Genomic DNA, 18,827 nt, shown 5'->3' with positions numbered 1-18,827 from the left:
TTTTCTTCTGCTCTTCCTGTCTTTTATCACTTATGTGTCCAGGCCTTTGTTTTGTGCCTTTAGCTCAAGAGTGCAGGCAAATATTTGGCCAGAACCTGCGCGCGTGTGCACGCACACACACACACACACACACACACACACACACACACACACACACACACACACACACACACACACACACACACACACACACACACACACACACACACACACACACACACACACACACACACACACACACACACACACACAGTTGTGGTCATACTCTTCACTCAGGTTCTATGCCCTTGCTCAAAAGAAAAACATTGGTTACATCCTCAACCTCTAAAGGTATTTTTACACCTAAATTGCCTAACCACTGATTTTGTCCAAACTGATTTCATGATAAAATATTGCCAAATGTTCCACTATGGGAATACTGGAGTATTGGAACCTTCCAAAGAAGCAATAACTTATCACTTAATGGTAAAACAAATATCAGAATCAACAGAGGAAATGAACAATAAACAGTAGAGTAAAACTCCATCTTGGATGTTATGATGCAGTAAATTCCTATGTGTTTAAATACCACTCGGGCCTCCCAGTGATAACTCCTTGCTGTGTCTAAATATTGTGGGGGTAGCCAGTACCACATTTGGTTTCTTGAAGCTGTACAGTAGTCCAGACATCAGCCATGACATCAGCGCTGTATACACCACAGTCTATGCTGTATATAACAATGGACTTGTCTGGGACTGCAAGCCCTGCAAAGTTAGGTAGACTTATTATCACCAAATTAGGTCTGATATACTCCTGGATGCTGTCTCAAGAGTGGGTGGGACAGAGCGAGCAAGTGGCTGTCCAAGCACTGAGTTTTTCTTCACCTAGTATCTGTCTGCGTGTGTATGTATGGCATGACCTACAACTATAAACTATGTGATTCTGTCCAGGTGTTAACATAGTGTTATCAATAAGTAGGAATTTGTCTGCAAGAACGCGTTTTCAGTGTTTTAAATGTGTGATTAAGAGTGTCTGTGTTTGATAGCAGTTTAAGAGGGGGAGTGCTGGAAAAATACAGTTTCGCCTTGTTGACCTGCGTTTCTTCAAAGTCCAGGGACGATTAGACGGATGGTTTCGATGACTGTTAGGGAAAGGAACATGACGGCCGGTCCAAGTCGAACAAGTGCACGAGTGGGGCAATAAGAGGAAAATGGAGCGATAGAGCAAAACAAACAAGTCCAGTAAATTAAATGTTTATGATAAAGCCACTAAAGCTAATAAGTGGGAATAAGATGGTTATTAGGGTTGTTTATTTCCAAAGCAAAACAAGAATGAATTATTGGAAATATGTACAAAATGTATCTTAAATTCATCATACATGTCACATACAGTTGACTAACTCTGCATGAATAATTGCAATAAAAATATTTATACAAACCTTGCTGGATAACTGTTTCCCCAGCGATGTGGGTGACTGGGAACATGGCATCAAATATGTCACTGGAGAAGAAAACAGCAGAAAGAGAGGAGGAGGTGGAGAGAAGGAAAAGAGGAAAAAAAATGGTTATACACCACATATTTATTACTTAAATACGTTATCCATCTTTAATAATTGTATGTTATTACTAATTTCAGAAGAGTAATATACAATACATATTTTAAACTGTTGAATAAGTGTCTGCGGCTGCTGTATGACGTATGCATGCGTCTCACGCTGCAGCCACATGCCATCTTGAGTTTTATCTTCTTACCCACTTTTCACACTGGAAGTAAACGTTAAGGAATTGATCCTAAACGAAATACACAGCTAAATCATGTGAAAGTCATCAAGCTGACTTCATTTCGGCAACAATTTACCAATTTGTAAGCAATATGTCACAAACTTTAAAATATATTTCATTTTGTGATTATTTTTCGGAGCAGTCAAAAAGTTACAACTGTGAAACTATAATGTTTTTACTTTTTAAATAAATGGAAATGGATAATGCATAGTTCAGTGGCTGAGCTGTGGCGCAACAGAAAAGCTGGCACTTCGAACAGGCGGCTTTAGACTAAACCTTGTGAACTCTTTCCAGTGAAAGTGCCAAACATATGAGAACGCTATTCTCTTAGCTTTCAGCCCCTCGGTCTGCATCTTTACATCACACTGGTGCTGCACATGGGCCTAAACATGACTGCCTTAGCTCATTATCAAAGTCTGTGTCTCGGAGCGCATCTTCCTTGATGAGGTGCTGAAAAACAAACAAAATAATTGCTGCAGCTATAAGCATTAAATTTCAGTTTCAGGGAAAGCGCTTGTTAGACTGTTACTAATCGGGCTGTTTAAATGTATGAAGTCTCAGAAGATTAGCGCTCCACAACTGGAATGTGTTGGGACAAGAAAAGTACTCTTTCTCTCCTCCTCTCTGCTTGTCTCTTACCTTCAGGGTGTATTTAGCTATCTAATCAGTTGCATACCACCCGTCTTATAGAGAAATATAGAAAAAACAATAAAACAGAGGGTCAGACATAAAAGAACTACTGAGTGGATGAGGGGCAAGTTGAAGCCCGCTCTCAGTTATGTTTGTGTGGACGTGTGAGCCAGTGAATGCGTATATTTGAGCCAGTATGTCTGCATCTGAGTACATACTGCCTAAGAAAACACACAGGTTTGTACAAAATAATGTGTGGGTGTAAAATAAGTGTGCGCTTCTGATAGTGCACCAGATAAAGCAACCCTGAACAAGGAAAAGAAATACAACTAGAGGACACGATCCACATGACTCTATTACTTCTGAAGAAACTCCTTTGTAAATAATCATAATAATAATAATAGTCATCATCATAATAATTATAATAATAAAACAGATGTGAAGAGATCTAACAGAGTTATTGAATGATTTGGAAGTGGGCTGAGCTTGCTGGCATTTGTTTGTGTGGCACTGAATGAAAGCAGACTTGAGAAGGTGGACTTCAGCCAACTGCACCCACAGGTAGGCCCTGTGCTCTGCAGCTGGCCACTGACTCACAACTGCTCGAGAACGCACACGTGCAAAAACACACTGACTCTTTGAAGTGTACAGGCACAACATAAAAGATGTTCATGGCTCTACATATAATGACGTGGTAAAATGCATGCAACCCCTGGACGCAGCTGTCCAGGCCAGCAGACTCATGCACAGATTGAAAGTATAACAACGTAGGTATGCAAGCATTTTTGATGTAACCGTTCATAGTGCCATGACAATATGACACGCCAGCTCAAACACTTTGATGGTGATTCATCTGATCAACATCTGCAAGAGTGCCCTCAACTCCACTCACATCTGTGACCTCCTCTGCTTTGCGTGGAGTCAATTTATTCGAGAAGCTTTGGAGCAGTTGCTTTCAGGTCACGTACAGGAAAAATGTGGGGTTTATGAAACTAATTGCCTAAAAATCAAGTTCAAAAGGCTAGACTGCATTTGCCGAGAAAACATAGAGGACCTTAAAGTTACAATATTTAAAGTTTGTGTGAAAACCATGAATATAAATGGACAAACAACAAGCTGCTTTGTAGCATTATAGGTTACACTTCCATGACACTGATGATGGTAACATATCGCACAACCAAACAGGATGCGTTTGAGAGTGGGCCACATCCTCATAACAAGAGGATCAAAGACAACAAGCCTGTGTTTAAGTAATTACACTTGATCACCTCTCTCTTTTCATGCACCACCTCTCTCCCTCCACTCACTGAATGCATCGGTGAGCACAGCAAAGATACTCATGAGGGTAATTACTTCCCCTTCTCCCTACCCATCCCTCTTTCCCTTTCTTTACCCCCCAACTTCCTCCGTGGTAGTTTTCTATCACTTTTTCCCCCCTCTTCTCCCCTCTCAATACCCCTTCTCTTCACTCTAATTCTTTCACTCCCCCACCCATTTCTCCCATCTCTTGGTCTATCGCCCCCCCCTGCATGTGTCCTAGATGGAGTGATTAATCTCGTCCTTTCCGCTACCTGTAGCCCTGCTGACCTTATGAAAAGGCAGAGCAGGCCCACTAACAATGGACGTGCTGTTCTGACAGAGACAGATAGAGAGACACAGAGGCAATGAAATCCTTTAGCGAATGAGTGAAAAAGGGGGCGCCTGCACAAGGGAACATAAATTAAAAAATAAACATGTATCACATGTATGATGTGAATAAGATGAACTCAAAGGTGGCGCTATAATTGAAACTGACACTTGAAGCAAGAAGCATTTTTACATAATTCCCTTGCACTTATTATGAAACAATATTTTTAAATGAAACTATACAGTCATAATTAAAATGCAAATCACCTCATGTTGTTTTGGGATTTTTATATACTGTGTATATTTGTGTATGAATGACTCTTTCAGTCTTTCTCAAATGCAAAACCGAGGTGCAGCAGCTTATCGTTCTCAAACCATTGCAGGATTTAAGTCATTGATAACAAGAAATCAAGCTTGTTTGTTGTGGCTGGATTCCTTGCTGTGCTTGCAGCCTGGCAGTGGCACCCTCACCTCCCACCTCTTAATGTCTCTTCCAGCAGAACTGTTTATTTGCTCAGCAGTGATCATCTTATATTTACATTACTAAATCAACACAAAGCACTGCTATTACACCATTAACACCAAAGGGCTCTTTAACAGAGCGGCCTGCTGCCATGTCTTTGTGTTTCTTAATGGGCCGCAGAATGCTGAGTTACACAACACTTTAAAGAGGAGCCCATCCAGAATGCTCACTCTGTCTCGGTAGAAGAGGTTTTGAAATACACAGGATAATCAACAACTGTACCGCATGCAGGAACCTCCCAGCTCTCCAAGTTCTGTCTCAACTTGGCAGCAACGTGCCACTGGTTTGGCTGGCAAAGCGTTCATGCCATAAGGGCTTGAAGGATTAATTTTCACTGCTGGAGTTGTTGTAATTCAGACTGCTTATTTTGGTAAATCAAAACAATAGTCTTTGTTTGACAGTCTAAACAATTCCTTGATAAAAGTGATGGCCAAGGACACCAAATGTACGCACAAAGTGATCTAACGTACAACACCTGTGAAAAATAAAAACTGTTTCCGTTGATTTGCAGTGACTAAGTTGCAGATGAATCAATGACTGCGCGACAGAAATGCAGCTGAAATGTTTTCAGGATGCCTGCTGGCTGCAGCGTCACTCTACACTGCTTTTTTTTTTTTGAGGACTCTTCACATTCAGCATTCAAAAACTTTAGGCGGCATGTTGTTATACTTAGAATTAACATGTGTACTGATTTTTTTCCCCTGCTTTAATTAAGCGGCACAATACTGAAAGCAGTACGTAAATCACAATTATACACAAGCGAACAGGAATTAGATTTCCACTGACGAGTAAAAAGAGCTGTTAAGCCTAAGATGATAGTCAGCTGGAAAACAACTTTACGAGGCTAACTAACTGCTGTGAAGCTTTATGTCCAGTGTTTAAAGTTGCACAGAACAGGCCAAAGTTACTCACATGGAACAACCGGCTCACCTCACTAGGCTGTTTTGTGAAGACACAATATGGTAGGCTTATTATCTCTGAAATTGCTGAACTATTCAAGCAAGTACATGCACTGGAGTACTCTCATGGAGACAGACCTGCACACACCAACGACAGCAGGCAACATCATGACAGAGTGAGAGCCAGAGACAGAGAGAAAGGGGGGGGCTGGGGGAGAAATAATTATAAAGCAATGAAGCTTTCAGGGAGGATATTTATGACATAAAAGCTCTTGGCACGTGCCCTTCACACTGGAATAAATAAAACAGTAGGACAATGTGAGGCGGGACAATAGTGTGTTGAGTAATATTTTGTCTCAAAGTAAGTCAGTTCTCAGTTGAATTTTAGGCTTTTGGTTATGCTAAACTGTAGGGTATGAGAGTCTATGTTTGGGTTTCAGCCTTTGTAACCATGAACAGAATGATTGGGTGAAGAAAATAGACAAGAATGGAAAAGAAATGCAAGCCAGCTGCTGCTTATATCTTCATATTGGCCTTCAGACTCTAAACGTACACTCCTTCTTAGGTTTAGGCTTGTCGTACATCGTCAAAACACTCCACAATCCCCAAATCAAGCCTGCAGTTTTTTGCAGGTTTTAAAAAATAATAGTGCTTACATTGGAAAATAGAAATGGCAAGATGCGTCATAACACAACAGCTACAGAATGACTTGCAGAAGGCGCCAAATACGACCCAATTAGTTCTGGATGGTAATGTGCAAAGGTGGGGAAAAAGATCAAATAACAGCCCTAATACACTACAAACTAAAACAGTTACATTTTCCCAAAAGTTGATTATACACACATGCACGGACACCATTCAACAAGAGGTGGTTCTCAGAGTTTACAGGAAGAAATTGAGAGTTTAACGGTCTAACTATTTGGTAAACAGACGCGAGAGGCCGCTCAAGCCAGCCAGGGACAAAGACAAACTTCACTTTTCAAAAGCTAAACTGCTCTTTTCCCTCTGGTGCCTTTGGATTTGGTCTTTAGTACTCTAAAACGCCAGTCTGATAAACACTATAAGCTCCAAGACCCACTTGGCATTCTTTGGTTTTAACAAACAATGGAGACTTTTTTTAAATTCTTAATAGGATTTAAGAGTGAATTGGACGGATATTTTTGTCTCAAAGATCTAATGAGGGTCACGTTCACATATGCAGAGGTCTCAGGAGGTTCAGTAAGTATGTAATTAAATGTTGGCAGTTGTATTTGAAACTAGCAGAAGGCATGGGAGCACACCGTATTAAAGCCACACACCTGGCTCTTGTTGGTTTATAAGGGGTGTAAACCTGGATGCATCCTGTTGCTTTTAAGTGTAGACGTGTGTCTCAGTGTGTGCACTGCAGGACTAAACCACCTCAGGGCCTAAGCATTCATGCAGGTGATCTATGTGACCTATAGACTTCTGCTAAAACCTAGGGAAGGAATCTGTCATTAACACCTACTGCAATGACCAGACCACCTGACAGAGGGAGACGTCTAAGGCAGAGTCTAAAATGTTTATCATTTAGACTTTCTCAAATCTGGTCCTTCTGACTTTAAAATAAGCAAAATGTTACAAATGATAGATTTTACTTACAGAACAAAAAAGAAAAACGCCATCTATAATACAGAATACAGAGAAAGATGTCAAACCTCAGTCTCCAATGGTAATAATATTAATAATATCCATCTATACCCATGTATTCCTATTCAAGCTCACAGGGGTCTACGGGAGCCTGTCCCCGGCCTCTTCAGAGGAAAGACAGACCACACCCTGGATGGATCATGAGTCCCTCACAGAGTCACATATCGACAAACAGCAAACAACCCCATGTGCTCTCGTTCACTGCAGTTTGGAATCAACAATTAAACTGATGTTCGTGCCTTTGCACTGTGGAAGGAAGCCGGAACACCCAGAGAAAACCCACGCAAGCATGGGGACAACATGCAAACCCCCGCTGAGAGTCAAAGCAGGAACCTTCCTACTGGGACACAGCAGTGTCAACCACCAAGCTACTGCCTCATAATTATTATGATAATAATCATGATAAAATGCTACATGCTTACATGCATACTGTACATACATCATACTCTTGAGCAATCCTGGTAACTGCAGTAACAGTGACTTAAACAGTCAAGACTGTGTTGACAACAGAATTGAATTGTCGGTGAATACCAGACACACACACACACACACACACACACACACACACACACACACACACACACACACACACACACACACACACACACACACACACACACACACACACACACACACACACACACACACACACACACACACATTGATGCTTACACATTTTTTCATCCAACATTTTTCCAACAGCTATAACAGCGCATTATGAAAAATGCATGAAGATTACAATCTAATCTCAACTGCTTGAAGCAAACTTCAAACTTTTCCTGCACAAACACAAAAGTGTACATATTTATGTTGGCATCAGGGAGGTGAGAGGCAGCACATGGCAAAGGAAGAAAGGAACGCCCTGGGGATGAAGAGTGAGAAACAGAGAGCAGTTTATAGAGGGATGTGAGGAGAAATGAGGATGTATTACAGGGTAGAAGAACAAATATCTCACTCTGACAGTATTCTCATTGTATGTCTGTAAGCCTACCTGGAATCTTTCAAGTTACATATTTATACCCTTTTATTACCTTGGAATCATTGTGTAAAGGGCATTCACACCAAGAATTTTAATTGCTGTCATAATCATGTGAGCGTCCACACTGCCTAATGATAATGGGCAAGCAAAACAAGTGCCGGAACCTCCAACTTTATCTAAACTTCCCAAATGGATTTGATGACCTGCTGTATGTTGCAGAGAGAAAAAGAAAAGAAAAGAGAGAGAGATAGTCAATTTCTACAACAATGTGGAGCGTTTAAAAACTCTTCCAAGCAGTCATCTCTTGAGAATAAATTTCATTCATATGTTCGAATGAGCCAATATATCAGTTTGATAATATCCTGGCAACCGTCAAAGAGGACGTCAGTCAGTAACAAACAAACTTCAGCCAAAGAGGGCTTGGCAGCATGTCTGTGTTGAGTCATCACTCTTTAAGAGTCATTCTCTTCGGAGTATCTGAATTGTCTTCATAATTTAATTATTGCTCCTGAAATTCTTTTGAGAGCGATTACATGAACAACTGCCCCACTCCTGCTGTTATAGTTGAATAAGTACATTTCTATGTTTGTTTCCTCATAGCTCTTGGAGTATCCAATGTGTAACTTCACTTTTTAAGCAAATGTAAATCTCTTCTCCATACCGTTTATTTTCTACACTTAAACAAATCTGTTCTCTGATACTTTTTTCACAGGGTGAAAAAGCCACATTTATCAATTCTGACTTATCACCACTGACTTATAGGAACAAAATCGTTTTGACTTTAGTCTGAGCCCATGCAAGTGTGACAACATGGTTTTACAGCCTGACCTGATGGTCCAACACACACCACCTGCTGGTGCAGCCATGATGTCAGCCGAAAAACATCACAAACAGGCCCAACCCTGCTGCCTCTCCCCTTTCCTCTTCTCCCTTTCTCTTCTTCCTTTCTCACATTTTTGCTGTATAGTAATTAGGTCGTTGCACCGATGCTTAACTTTACAAGTGTTTTTTTTTTTGTTTTTTTCCCCTTCCTTGTTATTTTAACTCATTCTCCTTATGCTGTCAGTTTGGGTCGCAGTTTTAGTTCTCAAACATTTTCTTTTCTAATTCCCCTCTCACCGTTGTTATTTGCCCCGGGACAGGAAAAAGCAAGCTCTTCCTCCACTTAGAGAGGAGAAGAGCCAAGCTGATTCAGGCGCTGACAGGTTTAAGCCTCTACTTCTGTGATGTCTTTACAGCAGATGTGTCACTGCAACGTAGGAAGAAGAAAATCTGTTTTTTGTTGGGTTTTCTTTGGGGGGGGGCGTCATTTTTCACTCAGGCTCCATTACTTATTATGTATTAATGAGAAAAAGTTAAATGCACATAAATTTATGCATTTATATAAAAACGCCATGTAAATTGTGTGCGGTACCAAGAGCTATGCCCCTGTCATTACTTCTTTCACACACTTGTCTACTCGTCGCTAAACATCACAAGGAATGCCGCAATCCTGAGGGCATGTTTTTCCTCTCCTCCCACACCCACCCAAATACACACACACACACACACACACACACACACACACACACACACACACACACACACACACACACACACACACACACACACACACACACACACACACACACACACACACACACACACACACACACACACACGCTTCATTCCCACCTCGCAGACGACAAGAACTACAACAAGATAAGCATTTGAGTAGCAGATCAGGACACAAATTGTCCTTTGTTGGGGTTTAAACCTGAGGGGTGTTTACACAACATGCTACATTACACATGCATGCTGAAACATATACACGCTAAAACAAAGAGAGGGAGGAACTCAGAAAATACCCCAGGGGTAGAGGAGGGGTAGAAAAGGATGTTTAAGTATATGACTGAGAGGAAAGAATTGAAGGAGGTATGCCTTTTGAAGTACTAAAATTTTATGCTGTACTTAATGTATTTAGGGTTTCATACTTTGCCCCTGCAGCTTGGCTTGGTTTATTTTGTCAGTTTATTACCACATTGTAATTGCCACAGAAGCATGCACTGGTTTATGTATGTGCGTGTACATATGTGTGTTTAAACCCCATCAAACGGTAGTTAGGGTAGTGCACTGGGTGCACGCAGAGGGAAAAAAAGCTGATATTCAATAGCTGTCATCTCACTGGAATCAGGCCTTAGCAGCTGTAAGTTCTGAAAACTTCTCATCTAAAAGGTCATAGGTGCATTTTATCTATCTAACATTTGAAGGCTTCTTCATACTGACTGACCCTTTCTTGAAAATCTGCATTTCTAAAATAAACTCAATCACAGGGGGGCTTCTGGCAGTGAGAGGTTAAAGGTCATTTTACCACCTCAACAAGTTCTGGAAACTTTATCCGACTAGGATGGACCATTTTCTTACTGATAAGAGTTCTGTCTTCGGTCTTGGGACTATTGAAATGAAAAACGACAAAGACTAGATTATGAGATAAATAGAAAACATGACACTGATTTGTCCTTTGATCATTTTCAGAAGTGAAGTGTTTATTTTACATTGTTATGTGAAGCAGTGTTGCAAAGAACTTATAAATGAGAAGCAACTAATCTCATTAATACAACTCTTTAGAGATGGAAAATGATTTTACAGCCATATGTACATATTGATGGTAAGATTCCTCAATGCACTGTGGATACCTTTTTAAGAGGAATGTGTCACACAACTCCTACATGAAACCATGACCTGAAAAGGGAAATCATTTAATGATGGCCCACAATCAGCAACGCAAACTCTATGACGCTATGAAAATGCAGCATACTGATAATCATCAAGCATGGAAATGGGCCGAGTGGCTCTAATCTACATGAAACTCAAACAGAATGACACGGTCAAACCAAGGAGGAGGTCATGGGAGAATTAGCACACTATAACAAGACCGTTGTCTGTGCCTGTGCACTGGAACCTATCGCAGTAGCATAGACAAAGCAGACGTGATGTATACAATAGGAGGCCATGGGGCAACCCAGGCGATTCTGTCAGGTGCTAGGATGTTCCATCCCCAGCTAATGTGGGGTGCTCAGTGTGTGGGTCGTGCTTTTGGCCTGACTGAGCTATGAAGGCCCTGAAGTGTTGCAGGAACATCACGTTCTCACAGCAAAGGGAAACGCTGGCTGGGAAGCTGCTGTCATCTACACACGCAGATTCATCCTACATTATTCATTCACATGAAATGAAACGTGAGGCTGCCCACGATCGCAACTGATAAGAGTCACTAATAACTACTTTATGAGGACACGCACACACACAAACACACAGGTGCCACCTCATACATTGTTTCTCTTTCTTTGAACCCTCCACTTCAACAGTTCAGGTATTTCTGAGGGCCATTATATTCACAGAAACTGAGGTGACCTCTGCACTGTTTTTATTATTATACTGTCTTGAACACCACCTGTGCACCTAAAAGCAAAACTGCATCTACTCACAAGTACACAAACAGACACAAATGCACGCAAAAAAATAGAATAACAAATGCACACACTCTCACACTGATGGTATAAGCAGCAGAAAGGACAGACATAAATCATACTTGAAAAAAACATACTTTGGAGTTCTTTCAGAGGTAATCCAGCCTTTTTAAATGACCCCAGACACCAATGCTAGTATTTCTCAGTACTTTCTAATGATTTGATGGCAAAGGGATGGTGTGTGGGATTGAGAAGGATGGCAAAGGGACAGAAGAAGCAGAGCAGGATAGGTTGAAGCACAGAACAGGGTATAAGCAATGATAAATGTTATCTTTGCGAATACTTCAATGTTAGTGTGTGCTTCTACATATGTGAATGCACTTGCGAAGCCGCATGTGTGATTATGAATGCTAGCATGCAAAGGTACAGTCTAGCTAATATAGACTTCTTACAGATGTGCCCTGTGGTTTACATGGACATTCATGTAATGTTATCAAAGCTGAAGCTGAGATGAAATAAGAAGGAATAGTTCTGGTTTATGTGCACTGTGCTCTGCGCTGGATGGTAGTGGGGATGGTTGAGGTTCAGTCAGGCCTGCAGCTCTCCTGTGGTGACTGACCTCTCTGCCTGGCCTCTGGCATTGTGGCAGCAGCACAAAGCCATGCAGGGGACAGAGATAGAAGACTAAACATGAATGTGGGGGAGGGACTGCTTTTGAGTGAGGATGTAAATGTGAAAGGGGAAAGATGGGAATATAAAGAAGGAAAGACAGAGAAAAGTAGTGAATTAAATAAAGGGGGAAAAGGGAGGACCACCAACCTCTCAGGAAAAACAAGGACGAGAACACACAGAAAGTCAGTACAGGAAACAGATAAATAGACTAAACAGCACGCAACACAGACCTGTTAATTTGTTCCTGCACACTGTTATTGCACAGCCTGCTATAAAAATAAACAAATCACAGACACTAGTCTTTCAGATGAACACAGAAGCAGGCCCTCTCAAAAAGAGGAAAGGACACATAAAACGCCCAAAAGCCAGCTGAAATACTACGCAGATAACAGAACACTTCCTCAATAGTCATCCTTGAAACTAAAAGAAAGAATCTGAGTGAAAGAAGTATCACAGACAAACATCTAATCTGCCATTCAGGGCATCTGCATCCTGTTTACCCTGAAGTGTATGCTGGCTGGAAGGACAGTCCGCAAAAGGTCACCTGACTCAAAATATGAGCACCAAAATTTTGAACACCTGTTCCTTTACTCACTCCAATTCAGAAAAAGAGACCTATTTAGAGGAAGCGATGATGTGATGGTTGATATGTGATTCAACTTTGTGTAGCAAAAACACCCCCTAGGGGCTGCTGCATGGTAGCAACAAACCTGCTGTCACTGGAATGGATGTTTATACAGGACTTTTTTGTTTCTATTCTGCTACATTTTACCAGAAAATTTCATATTAATCTATTTTTTATATTATGAAATCTGTGTTTCAGATAGTAACCCTGACCCACTGAAGAACAAAGCTTCACTTTAGTGTTACTGAGTTATCAGATATGGAGATGACAGCTGTGTTCATCTGATATGGCTACACAGTATACTATCTCCCTTGGATCTTCTTTCTTGCTTTGTCTCCCCACAAAGCCTTAAATAAACATCCATTAGGGCACAAGACGGGATGGATCTTTCTCAGGCAGTTCAGTGTTTTTACCTTTGCTAATGTTTGCTCGTTTTCTGTCCCAAACTGATTTATTTATTATTGTTTCTGCACCTCTTCCCGCACATGCAGCTCTTGGAGTATCAGTACACTTAAGATGTTCCCCATCCATCGGCAAGGGGCTAGCGCATGAGATGCAGAGGTCAGGGTTTAAAGGTCAGGGGTCAACTAATCAGTCACTTCATCAACTCATTGCTCTACTTGTTAATTAGAGGATTAAAGCAGGCGAGATGCGGTAGAGGATGTACCACTTCTTCACAAGCACTTTTCACCATTCTCAACTATAAATTCTACTACAATTTATTTTTCTTCTGAAAACATTAGAAAATGATTTTACTTATTGAGTACTGACTAGTTTTTGTGGCTTTAGTTTGCTGCATAGCAAAGAAAAAGTACTGCATCTGCTTGGTTTACATTTGCATGTAGGTCCTGACCTGAAGAGATTTAATAACTCCTGTAATCAAACTGTAATGTTATTTTAGACTACTCCAAACTCTGCCAAAACATCCCTCAAAATTGTATTAACAGTGTTTCCTCATGCATGCCTGCCAGACTATTTACATGAATATACAGAGTGGGGCTTTTAGTGTTTGCACTGTCCCCCAAGAGAGCATGTTGTGGTATGACGGTATTAGACTAATATACCAAACAGGGGCAGCTTGCTGAGAATATGGGTCAGTTTGTGCTTCCTCTGTTTGTTGCTCTTCATCTCTCCTTTGTTACACACACACATATATATATTTTATTTATTTTTTTTTTTTTAAATGAGATAATCTGTCATTTAACCACGCATGCACACACGCATACAAAAACAGGCCAATATTAACACATATGCAGGCTTCTGCTATCAGCTGTCTCATTTCATATCATGTACAAAAAGGACGTTAGATAAGAATTACTTTCACAGCAGGATTTATGTGTTTAGACAGGAGATAGTGCCTCCACTGACCACATTAAAAGACTAACTCTCAATGGGTGTTTAACTGCAGATATGTGACGAGACGATAAGTTGACAAATGAGGGTGCACCTGGACAAACTATAGAGTATATATAAAACAAGTCTGTAAACTTGTGGTTGAGGCCATATTCAAGTAAGATGGCTTGAGTCCATTCTCATACTTATATTTTTCCATTTGAACTTTTAAATTGAGAAATCCTAAAACTTAAGTGCTGTAAACTAGATGAAAAAGCACACTAGTGACATATCCAGATGATAAAGTCATGGATTTGCTTGTTTTTTGCAGGCTTTTTTCAGGGGCAACATGGGGAAGGAGGACAGAGCAATGAGAACACAATTCTATACTGAACAGTACATGCAAGTTAAGCAGACTCTACATTCCCACCTGGAGCAAATACACTGGGAAAACACTCTGACATGCACATGTATTATATCGCCTTGTAATTTGAATTCATTTGTGCTAGTGTGTCTAATAATGTCATAATTCTTTGTAATGATGCTAGCAATTGGATGCCCACTTATGCACTTCACACCGCATGTTGGCTTCACTCTAGTACCTTGTAAAGTTCAACTAAATGTATAACGTTTGCACTGTGACAAACATTTCATGGTGACAGCGAGTGTGAGAAAAGCAAAGAATAAGTTAGTTAGATGAGTCTCTGCTTCATGTATCTTGTTTTACCACCTGTTTCTCCTTTTACATGTGTTAAGGTAACATTTCAGAAAGGTTAAAAAACAAAAAAGGAGGTAAGCAATGCGATAAAATGTCTTGACTGCTGAGTTTCACATCAATGAGACCTTTGCATTACCTTCAATGAAAGGTAAGGTTGCAAATATTTATAAAATGGGATATGATCAAAGCACCATCTCAGCCCTCTCACACATGCAACACACCCCATAATTTGACTGCTGCCTGGCTCATTCCTGTAATTATACAGCGGTGTCATTGCTCCAGCAGTAAACTAATGGCTCAGCTTCACTACTAACAAAAGAAACAAAACAAGACAAAAAACTGCAAGAACACCTGTACTGTAAAATGTTCAACTCTAGATGTAAGAGGAGGAGTGTACTCTAAAAACTCTATATCACTATCCATCAAGCCGTTTTATCTGCACAGGGTAACTAAGTAAAGAAGTAAACTACCACACAGTCAATACTTAAAGAAATTGCAAAAAAAAAAAACATGCCAACACACACAGGATGACATCTGTTATTGTGCCTATTTAAAATAATGCTTATAAGCAGAGGTGTATAATCCTGGTGCCATAAAGTAAAAATCCAGTCCAGCAGTTGTTCCAACCAATCACTAAACCAGCTCCTCTGCAGGTAGATGGTAGGTCGTGAAACCCCCTGTTCTAAATGTACAGGCTGATCCAGAAACATGGCAGGGTTTTTACTTTATGGCACCTGGATTATACACCTCTGCTTATAAGGCTTCCATATCCTCCCCAGATTCCAAGAAAGGCAGATAAGTCAGTTAAGAAGATGAAGACAGATTATGAATGGAATATAGTGAGGCAGGACAAAGACATAAAACAGGGACGCACAAAAACGAGTGTCAGAGAGCACAGAAAACAAACAGGGCTTCAATGTTTTAAATCTTACTCACTACTGAAGGGGATGACACCATAATATAGTGCTAATGGGGGAACAAATTGTGTGGCGCTCAGCTTACATAACCACTGAGTGACTAATCACACAAGATATTTCCTTGACACACACAAAGCTGTCAGCCTATGGTTATCTCAGTCTGTGTTACACTGTCAAATATAAACTTATTTTAAATTCCATCTAAAGTTAGGAAAATAGTTAATATTAAAATGTAAAAAAAGTACAAGCAAATGCAAACTTCCGAGCTAAATACTCTTATTCACCCTTCTGATGATGAGAAGTAGTTTGTTCATGTACTGATACTGATTTCAAATACAAGTTCACCCGCTTAGACCGTATCTGCAAAAGCATCTGATAGCCCAAAGAGCCAGCTGTACGCAGACTGAGAGAACAGCAAGAATTAAGGAGTGAGATAAAGAGAGGGGGCTGTTTAGTGAGACTCCATCTGCTGAACTGCGTCAGCGACAAACTGCGAGGCAGTTCTGGCATGCTATAGAGAAAGCTGATGTACTTTGCATGGGAAATTCAATAACGCCAACAGCAGACGGCATCAAGATGTAAAAAATAATCTTGACTTTGAATCTGGCTTGATTTTCTAATTTCTGTCTGCAATAACAGAGATATGCACATTACGCCTGACTGTCAAAACTGTACAGCATAAAGAATGAGCCGAAATCCAGCTCCTCGCGCCAACATTGTTATGTCAAACCTCACCAATGAGAACATGTAGTCGACTATAGAGCAACTGGTCCATGTCCACACATCTTCCAGTGCCTTTGAGCAATTTTCATTTTTGCTGGAACACCATATTGGGCTTAGATAAAACAAATTTCTGACTGTATGACTGCCAGGCACCACAACCACAACACAACCACAATGCGACAAGGCACCAGCCATCCAACCAGAAGGTTGCCCAGTAGTGTCAGCTGTGAATCAAGGCTGAAAAACAACAGAGCAGGGGAGGTAACACTAAAAGAAACAGAGAGAGTAAAATAAAGATAGGCAAGACTAAGCCCACTAACATAGAGGACATTTGTTAACATTTAGAAATTAAAAAATTGTAAAAAGAGGATGCATATCTACATTTACAAATATTAAGTAATCTCTAAGTCAACATCTATATTTTTGTTCAAGGAGAAATATGATGCTTTATTTCACTGATCTCCTAGCGGGGGTCACACTTGTGTCCTCTTTCTTGTAAATCCTGCTCTATCTGCTGTGTTAATGGGCAAGTCCCAAGAGGTCATGCAGTGTCCTTATACAAGTAGAACACACGGCCAGAAGCCCATATAAATGGGGTTGACAGCCCTTATGACAGACAGTTACAGGTTCTTGTACATTGTAAATGATGTGTTAAACATTAGGTCTCCAGGATTTACATATGGTCATGAAAATACTGGTCTATCTTTGTGCTTAGTTCTCATCGGGATGTTATACTGTAACGTGAGGGTGTGCTTTGGATAGTTCATGCTTGCTGTGTGTAGTGAGAGAGCAAACATGACAGCCAGTCGAAAAAATTCTACATCATGCATGACTTCATGAGCTGATGATAACAAAATAATATAGTTTGGCAGTAAAATAAGCCTCTACTGTATCAAAACCTGGCAGCTTATGGTATGTTGCTAGGTATTTTTGTATTGCAATTGTAATCGGCAACATCAGTCACCTAACTATGTGTTTTTTATAACTGTCCGTATCTATCACATGCAGCACACAACTCAAAGCTCTTTCACAGTCAGTGGCATGCAATCAGAGCTCCCTTGCCTGAGCCAACAGAGCAATGCAAGACGTCAGCTGACAAAAGAATGGAAAAACTGTGTTTTGGGTTTGGTCCGCGGAGGCTCTAGCCAACAGGAAAGCTCCGGTGTTTTCCTCTCCATGGGACATAATGGATTCTCCCCGCCAATGAAACAGTATTCCGGCTGGCTGGCAGGACCACCAGCCACCTGAGAGCCTTTCCCACAAAACCCCATCCCCTGTCAGAGCCAAATTCGGCAATCACTGGAGATCTGGGACAGATGGAAGGATGATGAGAGAGTATTTGAAGAGAGGAGGAATGTGTAAGAACAATGAATATGAGCAGATGGTGAGATAAAAGGAGAGCATAAGGGAACTTGGCATGTTTGTCTCTATTAAGGACAATTATGGAGAATAGTTGATTTCTGAGCACTATGAGCACCACTACCCATACCTTAATGTGCAACATGATCCTACTATAAACACAGGTTCCCATAACAACCACAAACAAAATAGAATATAACACACAGATACATATAGCTGCCCCTTACCCACATATCAATGCACCCCCTTTTCAGCCTCTCTCCCAAGATGACTGTCCACGCATGGCCTAAACACACTGTTGAAGTATTTGAAAACAGTGGCTATTGCAGTCTCTCTTTACATCAGCATTTTGGGGTGTGTTTTGTGTGCTATGCTGTGCTGCTGCAGTGTTAAGACTGCACACCTATACATTTTGACACTGCTGCAGCAGTTGCAATTGTTTTCTAAGGTTTTTGTACTTATTAATGGCCACAAATGCACATAATTTGGTGTAATTGTGACATAGTACCTAGTAAAACCAACTATGGAAGGTGTATTGTTGCCGATGTAGTGGGACATAATTACCTGTCGCACTACATCAAAATACGTGTATTTTGAGAAGTACTTCCTTAACACTTACCTCACAGAAGTAAAATAGGCAACACTTCAAGACTATAGACGACATGCAGCTGCAGCGCAGCTTGAGCTGTGGCTGAGACGTGCATGTCAGAAAACCGGTGTGGATGCTCTATTTGGTTAACATGGGAACCAAAATGAAAACCCTCATATTCCACCACGTGCAGCGCACACACCATGCTGCTGGTTTTGGCCTAAGAGTTCAGTGCAGGACTTTATCTAAGCTGGAAAAGGTCTATAAAAGTCAGAAAAATTTATGTAAAACATGAAAATAATAAGAAAACAAAATACACTATAAAAACAAAGCTGCAACACTGCATTAGATTTAGGAACCA

General features: G+C 40.7%; 1 protein-coding gene across 3 annotated transcripts in view; it reads right to left on the bottom strand.

The window, feature by feature from the left end:
• prkar1b (protein kinase, cAMP-dependent, regulatory, type I, beta) overlaps positions 1-18,827 on the bottom strand; it is a 60,066-nt gene that overhangs the window by 23,797 nt on the left and 17,442 nt on the right. For all 3 annotated transcript variants that reach the window (XM_061711941.1, XM_061711942.1, XM_061711943.1), the window contains one exon: positions 1,418-1,479. In XM_061711941.1, coding sequence (XP_061567925.1) covers positions 1,418-1,479 — 62 coding nt within the window. The remainder of the gene's footprint in view (positions 1-1,417; positions 1,480-18,827) is intronic.

Source organism: Cololabis saira, chromosome 21 (assembly GCF_033807715.1).
Source record: "Cololabis saira isolate AMF1-May2022 chromosome 21, fColSai1.1, whole genome shotgun sequence".
NCBI lineage: Eukaryota > Metazoa > Chordata > Actinopteri > Beloniformes > Belonidae > Cololabis > Cololabis saira.
Note: the sequence above shows the minus strand (reverse complement) of the source record. Positions and strands in the feature narration are given on the sequence as shown.